Raw genomic sequence first — 12,267 nt, 5'->3', positions numbered from 1 at the left:
AGGGGGAAATAGTTGTAAATAGAAATGTGTAAAATTTAGAAAACTTCCAAAGTTTACTTTTAAAATTATGAACATGTTTACTATCCTATATTTAACTTACTTAAAAATTAAAAGTGAAAGTATAGTAGAATTTGAATTTATTTTTCAAGGATTACTCTGAAGTATCATTACTAATATTTTAAAAAACATCCAAGACTTGGAAAATAGAGGAAATTTAATGTGAAAATATAAATATTGCAATATCCAAAAAATTTTCCTCCAAATACTCTTTACAATGTCAATTATGTTTACTCTCAAAACATTTTCATGAGCAATTATTAAAAACAAAACACTTCCTAAATTCATTACTGATAAGAGATTATGAAGTTCCTAAAGTTCTTTTAGAAAAATTTAAAGTTTTTACAAAGCTGCAAGAAAAGAATATCCCTGTTATATCCATTCTTCTCCTGAGAATGATCAATTCCATGCCACTCCAATCACCCTGGGCATCCCAGGAATGTCAGACAGTACTGTTTGCCTTTCATAATTTTTTCTCTACAACATCTGCAGGGGAGCGTCTTGTCAAGATTGACAGAAGTATATGAGACTTCTTAGGAACAGATGATCAAAATAAGATATATCTATATGTCCCTTTTGTCAGGGTCCTGTGACTGTTGACTGCCAGAATGTCATAACTTCTGACACAGATGCCTCTGCAAAAGTGCATGTTTACAGAATAGGAAGGGCTTACATTTTTATATATTTATTTAATATTTCATTCTTTCCTAATTACATGTAAAAACAATTTTAAGCATTAGGGTTTTTTTTGAGCTCCAAGTTCTTACCCTTCTATGTTTCTTTTCCCACTCATTGAGAAAACAAGCAATTTGACATGTTATACACATACAAACATGTAAAACTTACTTATGTTAGTCATGTTGTAAAAGAAAACAAAAACCCCAAGAAAAATAAAGTTTAAAAAATGCTTTGATATGATTTTAGACTCAATAAGTTCTTTCTCTAGAGATGAACAATATTTTTTTTAAACCATAAGTCCTATGAAATTGTCTTGGATCATTGTATTGCTAAGAATTGCTAGATCATTCACAGTTAATTAACATTATAACATCACAATTGCTGTTACTTGGTACAATGTTCTATTGTTTCTGCTCATTTCACTTTACAATAGTAAAGTAAAACTTCATGTAAGACTTCCCAAGTTCTTTTGAAAGTATCCTACTTACTTATCATTTCTTATAGTAAAACAGCATTCCAGCACCATCACATCCAACTGGTTTAGCCATTCCCCAAATAAGAGACATCTTCTCAATTTCCAATTCTTTCCACAACTAAAAGCGTTGCTCTGAATATTTTTGTATATAATTTTTTTTCTAAATTTTCTAAAATTTCCTTTTCTAAAAAAAAAAATAAATCTCTTTGGGATATAGACATAGTGATGGTATTGCTCAGTTCAAAGGATATAAATAGTTTTATAGCCCCCCCTTTGGGTATTGCTCCAAATTGTTCTCCAGAAAGGTTGAATTAATTCACAAATCTGGTAATAGTGCGATAATGTGTCAATTTTTCTCACATTCCCTCCAACATATTTTCATTTTTTAAAAATCATGTTAGGTTATCCTTTTTTAACTTTTTTTCTAAACCTTTTTTTTTTTTTAACCATATTAGATATTTTGTCTGATAGGAGATAAGTGTGGAATAGTATCTCAGATATGTTTTAATTTGCATTTATTTCTCTGATAAAAATTATTAAGAGCTTTTTTCATATGACTATAGATAAGCTCTGAAAACTGCTTATTCATGTCCTTTGACCATTATCAACTGGGAAATAGCTCTTATTTTTTATAAATTTGGGTAAATTCTCTACAGAGTTGAGAAATGAAACCTTTATAAAAGAATCTTAATATAAAGATTTTTTCAGTTATAATTATTGTGTATTTCCTTCCATTTTGTTTTCCTCATTTATCCTTTTCTCTCTCTCTCCTTTTACCTTATCTTCAAAAAACATTTTGCTTCTATTACCCTTAATCTAACCTTTCTTTCATTAGCACCCTGCCCTTTCTCTTATCCCCTTCCCTTTCTTCTTCCTTGTAGGATGAGATAGATTTCTGTATTCAACTGAATATGTATGCTACTCCTCCTCTGAACCAATTCCTATGAATATAAGATTAAAGCATGCTCTCCCCATCCCTGATCTTCCTCACTACTATAAAAGCTCTTTCAAGATTCTTTTATGCAAGATAATTTACCCTATTATACTTCATCATTTCCCCTTCTCCTAGTACATTCCTCTCTCTCATTCCTAAATTTTATTTTTTTAGATATTTTCTTGTCATAGTCAACTCATACCTGTGCTTTTTCTCTGTGCATACTTCTTCTATCTATTCTTCTACCTATCTATTAATAATAAACATTCTTAGAAGTTACAAATATCATCTTCCCATGTAGGAATATAAACAATTTAAGCTTTTTTGAATTCCTTATGATTTATCTTTCTTATTTATCTTGCTATGCTTCTGACCAAAACATTATACTCAGTTTTATTGAATATTTTTGCCTCTTATTCTAGCTCCTTTGTCCTCTAAAATATCATATCCCAAACCTGCCTATCCTTTAATGTTGAAACTGTTAAATCTTGTGTAATCATGACTGTGGCTCCATATTATTTGAATTGTTTCTTACTGGTTACTTACAATTTTTTTTCTTGACCTAGAAACTCTGGAATTTGACTATTATATTCTTGGGAGTTTTCATTTGGGGATTTCTTTCAGGAGGTAATAAGTAAATTCTATTGATTTCTATTTTACCATCTAGTTCAGGGAAGTTTTCCTTAAAATTATCATGGCTTTCAGAAGGTTCAGTAATTCTTAAATTATCTCTTTTTGACTGATTTTCCAGATTAGCAATTTTTCCAATGAGGTATTTCATGCTTTCTTCTATTTTTTTCAATCCTTTTTTTAAAAAAATTGTTTCCTGATAGATCATGGAATTATTAGCTTCCACTTGTCCATTATTTTCTTCAGTGAGCTTTTGTATCTCTCCTTTTTCATTTGGACCATTCTACTTTTAAAGGAATTCTTTTCTTCAGTGAATATTTATACCTCTTTTTTTTAATGTGTCTAATTTTGTTTTTAAGGAGTACTCTTTCATTTCTTTTTTGTTGTTTTTAACCATTTGGCTTATTCTGGTTTTTTCCCAGTATTTTTTTGAGTTTTCTTTACTAGGCTGATGAGTCTTTTCCCATTTCTCTTTTTTTTTCCTTCTCCTCTCTTATTCAAATATAAAAACCCTTCCATGATTTTCTTCGAAGAATTCTTTTTGGGCCTGAGATCAATTTGCATTTTTCTTTGAAGTTTTGGATGTAGTAGTTTTGACTTTGTTGATTCTTCTGAGTTTGTGTTTTGATTTTTCCTGTCATTATAGTAACTTTGTATCATCAAATTCTTTTTAATTGCTTGATAATTTTCCAGTATATTTCTTGACTTGTAACTTTATGTTAAAGTTGAACTCTGCTCCAAGATAAAAGGAGCACTATCCCAATCTTTAGGGCATTTATTTATTTATTTATTTTTGCAGCTGTTTTGAGAAGTTAGTTCTAGGAATCTATAAATTTTCTGTTCTTCTTAGGTGGTAAAATCTAAGAGGAGTATTTACTACTGTCCTGGACTGTGCTCTGCTCTGAGTGACCATAAGTATATTTTTCTATTCCTGAAGCTATGGCCAGGATCCCTAATTCTTGTGGCCACAATCTCTGGTATAGTGATCCTTTCTGAATTCACTTATGGGCAATGCAACAAAGTCCTCACTAGTGCCAGTAAAGGGATCCTTATATTCTCCTTCTGACCAGTTATTCAACTCCCTTAGTATCTGTGGGTGGTTAATTCTGGACAGCTGACAGCTGATTCAACTACCCCCAAGGCTTGCTGCTAGTTTGCTGGAATCTGCCTACCCTCATGTAACCTGTGCTAGGCTGTGTTCTGTGCTCACCAAGGTAGGATGGATCTTTTCTATTGACCTTCTAAATTGTTTTGGTTTAGAAAATTATTTTGCCCTGTCCTTTTGTAAGATTCTGCCACTACAAAATTGGTTTTGAGCAGTTATTTAAAGTTGTTTGAAGAGGAATTTGGGAGAGCAAAGATGAGCCTGTATCTATACAAAAGGGTGAAGTGGCTTGCTCAGAGGCAGAAAGCTAAAAAGTATCTGAGGCCATTTTTGAACTCAACAAGATAAGTCTTCTTGATTTCAGGCCTGGTGCTCTATTCACCATGCTAACCTTCTTCATGACACCAGAGTATTCATTGTTAAGACCTTTAGTGAACTCTGCCTAAAACTCTTAAGCAGATAACAATCCAATCCAAAGCACAAGACAATCTCAAAACATGGTCCCAACACAAGTGAACACAGACACAGATTCCCTAGAACTATATTAGATTGTCAACACACACAACATATATGACACACAGTATAAGATTCACTAGTCTAGAGATCTGGGTCCTCCTCATTATTATCTAGGACTTCTATTTGATACCAAAATAAGAAAAATGCTTATATCTCCCTCTGGAATCTTGGTAACAGATGTGCCTTGGGCTTCCAGAGCTCATTTGTTCTGCCTCCTTCCTGTCATGTGAATCTGAGAAATGATCCTATGAATAGTTAGCAGCCAGAACTAAGGTGAGTACTGATTTTAAATAGGTGCTTTAACAGATTTCAATGTTTTACATCAGATGTTCTTCCCCAATACTTTAAAACTTTTATTTAATCAGTTGTCTGAAAAACTCTTCCTGATCTTAGAATCAGTGAGTTATCATACTATAGATTTAAAGCTGGAAAATTCCTCAGGAAAAATTTAGATTTTCCAAATTTCATTTTATATATGAGAAAATTGAGGTACTGAGAAGTGAGGTGGCTTACTCAAGGTTATATATCTCTGAAGTGGAAGAACTGGGATCTGATATCAATGTCAAGACTCTAACCTAAGTGATTTCCTCACTATACTAGGCTGTCACTTTATATCAAACTGTCTTTATCCTGACTACACTATTTCCAAGTTCAGCTATTCCAAGACTATGCATTTGAAAGCTTAGTTTTAAAACTTAATTCTCTGTCTCTTTCTCATACATATACACATGATACACATATATACACACATGTATGTATGTATAAATATATTTATCAATTATTTTATTATATTATTTATATATTACATATATTATCATATTATATTATTATTTCTTATAGAACCCAGGTCTTATCACTTCTGCTTTATTGCTTTTTCTGCCTTTCAAGGAGTATTTATCATTTATTTAGGAAATCATTTCCTACATCCCAGCTTGTTAAACTGTAGTTTCTGACCCCATATGGGGTATCGTAACTGTAATGTAAGGGTCCAAAATTATGATTTATTTATTAACAAATGTTTGCTTTGTATACGTATTTTATATGCCTATATGTCCAGAGTCACATAAAAATTTCTCAGGCAAAAAGGTGTCACAAGTGGAAAAAAGTTTAAGAAGCCCTGATCTAAATGGTAGTGGTCATTAGTGCTCACAATGATATAGTTTTAATTTATAATGAGAAATTACTAATTGAAGGCCCTAGTTAGGAAGAAGTAACTAAAATTAAAGCTGAAGTTGTATTCCTATTGAAAAAGGGAAAAATACCAAATCTTTCCAAAATCTAATATGAATACCCACTTGTTCTTTTTCTCATTTTGGTCTCAAAAACAAAACAAACATTTAAATATTCCCCCAAATCAAATTTACCATGAATTAAAACTTTATAATGGAAATAAAATGAATTAAGCCCATTTATTTATGTTGACATAAAAAAATACAACTTTTGTTGTATGCATATTATGCTGTTGCTACTGTTGCTAGTTATGAGTTAGAAATGTAATTCCTCTCCAAAGAAAAAATTAATTACTCCAGCTGATATCAATACAATGCCATTAGCAAAATTCATTTTATCAGGGAACTGATATTTCTATTTTAAAGTTGAAACCATAATATTGCAAGCCTATTTAGAAAGTCATTTCTTTTTTTTTACAACTAGTCTCTTTTCAGCATTTCAAAATACTAGAAGAATAAGACTCCCTGACATGAAGTTAAATGGCCCTGGTCAAAAGTGTAAAGACTAGATTAAGGAAGTAAATTGGGATAATAAACTATCATAGACAAGGTCAAATACATCCACAGCACTGTACCTTTATCCAAAAGATCATATGGAAACATTATGTACCCTTTTACTTACTTCTGGGCTAAGAACAGCAGTACTGTCACTGGGCACATCCTCTTCATAGCCTTTATTATGAAAACTTTCTATTTCATGTCCTGTACTTCCTTCGCTTGGGCACTTATTGTATGAACATCTTGGACTGTTGCTACAGTGAGAAAATTCACATTTACTGTCACCAATTTCTGAAGGTGTACATGAGAGATGTGGAGAGCCACTGTCATCCTGATATGGTGGTGGCTGCAATTCATCCAATGGAGGTGTTCTTCTCATTCTTTGAATGCAGTTTGCTGTGAATGAGTGAGAATTCTTGTTACACTTTAATTAGAGCTTTAATTTTTAATATAATATGTGGTAGACTTAGATGAACAGAAGAATTCATTGAAAAATTGTATATCATTTTGGACTGCAATATTTATAGACATAATTTCTCCTCTGTTAATTCTGAGAACTAAAACCATCTTTCTTCTAACCCTCTAAATCTATAAAACAGAATTTGGGAAAGTGATAAAATATTTTTCGATCCATTAAAAACAAAAGACAAAAGATATAATTTAGGACAAAAACAATGTTGCACCAATATAGAAACCCAAGGAAACTGAGTGCTATTAGTAGAACTGGTTTTTTTCCCCTCCCTTAAAGTTAAAAACTCCTGTTCCAACCCAAATGTACTTCACATTTATAATATTGTTTACATGTATATGGGCAGCATTCTGACTCTACCCATTGATTTCCAACTTTGTGGTATCTGAATATCTGATAAACAATCATTTGATAAGCACTTAGTAATCATTTACAATGCACTAGGCATTGTGCTAAGATCCAGAAATACAAAGAAGTGCAAAAACAATTTCTGCCTTCAAGGAACTCACATTCTAAATGGGGAGACAACATGCAAAAAACTAAGAACATACAAGATATATAAATGGAAAACAAATAGAGAAGGAAATTGAGGGAAAATTTCTTGCAGAAGATGAGATTTGAACTGAATTATGAAGGAAGTGCTGAGGGAAGCCACAAGATGGAGGCAAAGTGGGAGAGCATTCTGGAGATGAGGGACAGCCAGTGAACAGGCCCAGTATTAGGTGATGGGAGTGTCATGTGAGAGGTGTGGCAAGGATTCCAGTTGCTCAATTATAGAATATGATGAGGAAAGTAAAGTACAAAAAAGACTGGAAAGGAAGAAAGGGGCCAGGACAGAAAGGTTTTTAATTTTCACACAAGATATTATATTTGACTTGTGAAGCTAATAATAGGAAGTCACCAGTGTTTATTTGGACAGGAGAGATGTGAAGAGACCCATCCTTTTAATGGAAAATCCCTCTGGCAGTTAAGTGGAGTATGGACTAGGGGAAGGAGAGAGATTGGATACAAGCAGACCTTAAAAGGCTATTGTAATAGCCCAGGTGTGAGGTCATGATGGCCTAAACCAGTGGTCCTCAAACTTTTTAAATAGGGGGCCAGTTCACTGTCTCTCAGATTGTTGGAGGGCCGGACTATAGTAAAAACAAAAACTCACACTTTGTCTCAGCCCATTTGCCATAACCCGGCGGGCCGCATGAACATCCTCAGTGGGCCGCATCTGGCCCATGGGCTGTAGTTTGAGAACCCCTGGCCTAAACTAAGAATGGCAGTGGTGAGAGATAGTGTAAAGGAGAAACAAGACTCAACATCAGACTGGATATGTAGTTGATGTGTGAGAGTGAGCCCGGGGAACTGGGAAGATGGTGATATCCTTGACAGAAAGTTGGGGGAAAGGTTGGGTTTAGGAGGAAAATAAGCATGATACCTGCCAAGGCCCTTCACCCAGACATCTACAAACCATTTTAAGATTAGATAAAAGTCTTGGCCCCAAAGGAATGTCCTGGATGTGTGAGAACTCCCTGCCCCAAGGTTTCTCTGACCTAGGCGTTAACTGTCAAAAACATGACGAATGTTCCAACCGCAAACCGTCACATATTGCCTTGACTTTCTGATATATGGTCAACAAATGTTATATCTTTTGTTCTATGGAAATTTACTTTGCTACGTGGCATTCGCTCCACAACATATAAAAACCCTTTACTTTGCCTCAATAAACGAGCTATTCTGTCACTACACAGAGTGGTTTCCATTCTTTCTTTCTTTTCAGCCCATTCCCAGGCAAACGCCTTCCCCAGCCTCCGGCTTACAGACTGATGTGTGACTTCAGCCGTCCCTAGTTCGAGACCCGCAGGCCGGGTCAGACACCTGTGCACTTATCCATATTAATGATTAAAATGTTATAGAGCAGAAGGCCAAGTACAGGTTTCTGTAACATTCTGATGAAGATCCTTAGCAAGCATCTGACTTAAATGCAGAATGGAGAGAGAAGGCTGTTAAAGTCAGCAGTGGGATAGAACATAAACCTCATGGTATAAATCTTGTAAGGATGGATAATGAACGATTATGAGCAATGTCATCTCATAAAGCAAAAGCACTGGAGGGTAAAACCAATTTTTAAAAAGCTTGACAGGATATCAAACTAAACAAAGCCATCCCAAGGACATGTAGGGAAGGAAATGGAAGGAGGAATACAAATAGAAGAAATATGGAAAAGACTGAGAAAACATCATTATGATAAGTTATTTCCATTAAAGAAAGTAGAAGTAGCACACTTGAAGCCTAACATCACAATCTGAGGTTTAGTTATAGAGGTATTAGAAATTACACTAAAGAGAAAAAAGACAGAAAAGGTAAATATAGAGGAGATCCATGAAGAGGGACTAATACAAAGTTTCTGAAGGAGGGGAAGATACCAAGTGCAGAAGAAATCTTGGGCTTTATTAATACTAGAAAAAAGCAAATAAAAAGCTATCTATAACTACTAGTGCTAGTTCTGTCATTTAAAATCTCTATGACTGTCATCTACATGTGAATTGAGGATTTCCTCAATGAGATTATGTGCAGGAAAGGAGGTATTTTGTAAGTGACATTCAACACTGAACCACATCTTTATCATTTCAAAATTAACTGAAGATTTAGACAACATAAGATATATTCATTATTTGTTGATTACAAAGAAATATTTGATTTGCAAGAATAAATGCTACTTTATGGCTTTTTTTTTTTTTAACCAGAATAACTTTATAATTTGTGTATTGGAATCACTTACAATTTCTTGGAAGATATAATATAGAATTAACCATGCAAAATAATTTTCTGATAATAAATGTGAGGTGAGACATGAAATGGGGAAATATATATTCACCAAATACATCTATCACAGTGATAGAGAAGATACAACACTAAATCCAAGTCCAAGAGAGGATCCCTAAATAATGTAAAGTCTTCCAGATGCTCTTGGTTGTAGATGACATGCTATGGGTTTCATTATATTCCAGAGCATCAGGATAATCTTTTGTAATCACTCAAAAGAAGATCTATAATCACTCAAAAGAATATGGCCTGTCCTGAGGTACAAGGAAATAGATTTAAATAGATTAAAAAGTATATATTGCACAGCTTGCAATATGCATTTAAATTAACAACCTACTGAGCTAGCCTAGCTGTATGCATATCTGGGTCAGATAACACAGTCCGGCTAGAGTTGAACTGGAAAAAAGAGAGTAGGCTGGATTGCTTTAACTAAACTGCAAAGCTCTTTTACTGATCCTAATAGTCTCATGCCCATCTTTTTCATACTAACATTTTAATTACATATCCAATATTTTGCCAACTCTTGTTGTTATAGACAGCAAAACACGAAGAAGCAAAAATTATCACACAGAGGGAAGTTACTAGGGCATGTGGTAGGTATGAGCAGGTTACAGCCTAGAACCAGTGAGAAATTCTGAAGAAGAGGTGACTAATGGAGTGTATGATAGGGAAAAAAATTGGGCTGATCATAGAGGAAGAATGAAGGATGACAGGTAGGTAGCCAGAAGTGTTCTCTGTGCACAAATGAAAAGTTAGGAGTAAGTGTTGAAGACCTTCAGGATGGCAGTAGACTTCCTGGGGGGTTCCTGGCATGTGTTCCACAGGATGAGCAAGTGTGGATTGAGGTCTACATAATTAAAGAGAACTCCAAATTCAATGAGATCACATATCCATTTGAGTATTTTCATCATCATGTAAATGTTTCTCCAGGCTCTGCTCATGTTATTCTGTATTAGGGGATACAAGTTATCCCAATTTTCTTTGAATCCATTTCTTTTATCATGTTATAGTACAATAATAACTTCATTAACATCTATATACCACAACATTTCCATCATTCACCAATTGTGAGGTTCCTATTTTGTTTCCAGGATTGCCTGGCAAAAGAATTTGTAAACAATAACAATATTAATAATAGCTATCATTTATATAGTGTTTACTAATATGCCAGACACTGTGCTAAGCACTTTTAAATTATTATCTCATTTGATCTCCAAAATAACTCTGGGAAGTAGTTGGTATTAATATTATAATTTTGCAAATAAAGAAACTGAGGCAGATAGAGGTTAAGTGATGTGCCTATAGTTAGACACTTAGTAATTGTCTGAGGCTGGATTGGTACTCAGGTCTTACTGACTCCAGATCAAACATTATATCCACTGCACCAACAAGCTGCTTCACAAAGTATAGTTACTGAGTATAGCCTCAAATTATTTTCCTGAATATTTTTGGAACAATTCGCAGCTTCACCATATTAGTATGCTTCCCTGACCACAATAAAATTATCACCTTACTTGTTCTAGACATGATGTCCCTACTAGTCCCTACTAAAGCCATGCTAAATTGGTTTTTTTTGTTTTTTGTTTTTTGGTTTTTCTTTTTTGCCTTTTATGTCACATTGCTGGGTCATAGTCTCATTTTCTTCACCAATATAATAGGTGTGAAATGGAATCTCAGAGAAATTTTAATGTGCATTTCTCTCATTATTAAAGATTTTGGGCATTTTTTCATTCTGTTTTTTTTTCTTTCAAGGAATACTGGATCCTCCCTGACAACCTGGAGTGGTACACTTGAGCCCTTTTACCTTCTCTTCTAGGAGGGAGACTAGCCTAAGCTTTGAGTACAGATAATGGTTGTGGAGCCATAATATAAACAATATAAACAACCAAACAAATATTTCTTTAAAGGGCTGAAAATATCATACTCTGTTGAGATAAATATATTTAAGGTCTACCTTTATAAATTTATCTTCACTCTCCTTCATACATCTTACTTGGCTCATTCAGTCAATCTCTTTCCAGTCACCCTCCAATATTTTTCTATCTTGATAGTTTTGTTCATATTCTTCTAGAAAGCCTCACTTTACCAATTCTTGCTCTTTGCCAGGTCAAACAACATGTAATTTTCGGAAGACAGGTCAAAATTATCTTTCTCTATTTTGAACGTGCACAGTAATTTATGCTTCTTTTACTGAGCTTTCACAATGTGCATATATCATATCTACTACACTACAAGTAGCGTGAAGACAAAGACACTGCTCTCTTCTCTCTTTCTTCCTCTCATGGTCTCTAGAATAGTGCCTTATATTATTGGTTAGATGTGTTTCAAATGTTATAATAAAATCTGTAAATATAAAATACATGTGATAAAGTTGATTCAATGTTGTAATGAGTTTCTCTAAGTTATAACCTCTTATGAAGAGAAAAAATTTATGAGAGTGCTATAGAATTTTGAAAATAGTTTTTTTGAACTTTTGGCTCAAAAGAAAAGTGTTATTTGCAAATATTAGCAAACATTATTAATAGAAATACTCCTTTAATAAAATTTTGCTTATGATAGGAGATGATAGATATATAGGTTGATTAAATAGAAAGAGTAGTAAGTGCTTTCTATGTACCAGACACTGTGCTATGCTAAACAGTGGAGATATAAATACAAGTAAGCAAATTGGTCCTTGTCCTTAAGGAGTTTTTATTCTAATAAATAACATAATGACTACTAGTCAGCTCTTGAATTACATCACCATTTTAATGCAATAATATATTGAACAATTTGCACACTAGTTGTTGTTATTGTTTAATTGTTTCAGTCATGTCCATCTCTCTATGACCCCATTTGGGGTTGTCTTGACAAAGAAACTGA

At 33.7% G+C, this 12,267-nt stretch overlaps 1 protein-coding gene across 9 annotated transcripts in view; it reads right to left on the bottom strand.

Moving 5' to 3' along the window:
• Positions 1-12,267, bottom strand: part of SYT14 (synaptotagmin 14) — a 258,761-nt gene that overhangs the window by 77,578 nt on the left and 168,916 nt on the right. For all 9 annotated transcript variants that reach the window (XM_074270186.1, XM_074270187.1, XM_074270189.1 and 6 more), the window contains one exon: positions 6,247-6,518. In XM_074270186.1, coding sequence (XP_074126287.1) covers positions 6,247-6,518 — 272 coding nt within the window. The remainder of the gene's footprint in view (positions 1-6,246; positions 6,519-12,267) is intronic.

The sequence above is a fragment of the Sminthopsis crassicaudata genome, chromosome 5 (assembly GCF_048593235.1).
Source record: "Sminthopsis crassicaudata isolate SCR6 chromosome 5, ASM4859323v1, whole genome shotgun sequence".
Lineage (NCBI taxonomy): Eukaryota > Metazoa > Chordata > Mammalia > Dasyuromorphia > Dasyuridae > Sminthopsis > Sminthopsis crassicaudata.
Note: the sequence above shows the minus strand (reverse complement) of the source record. Positions and strands in the feature narration are given on the sequence as shown.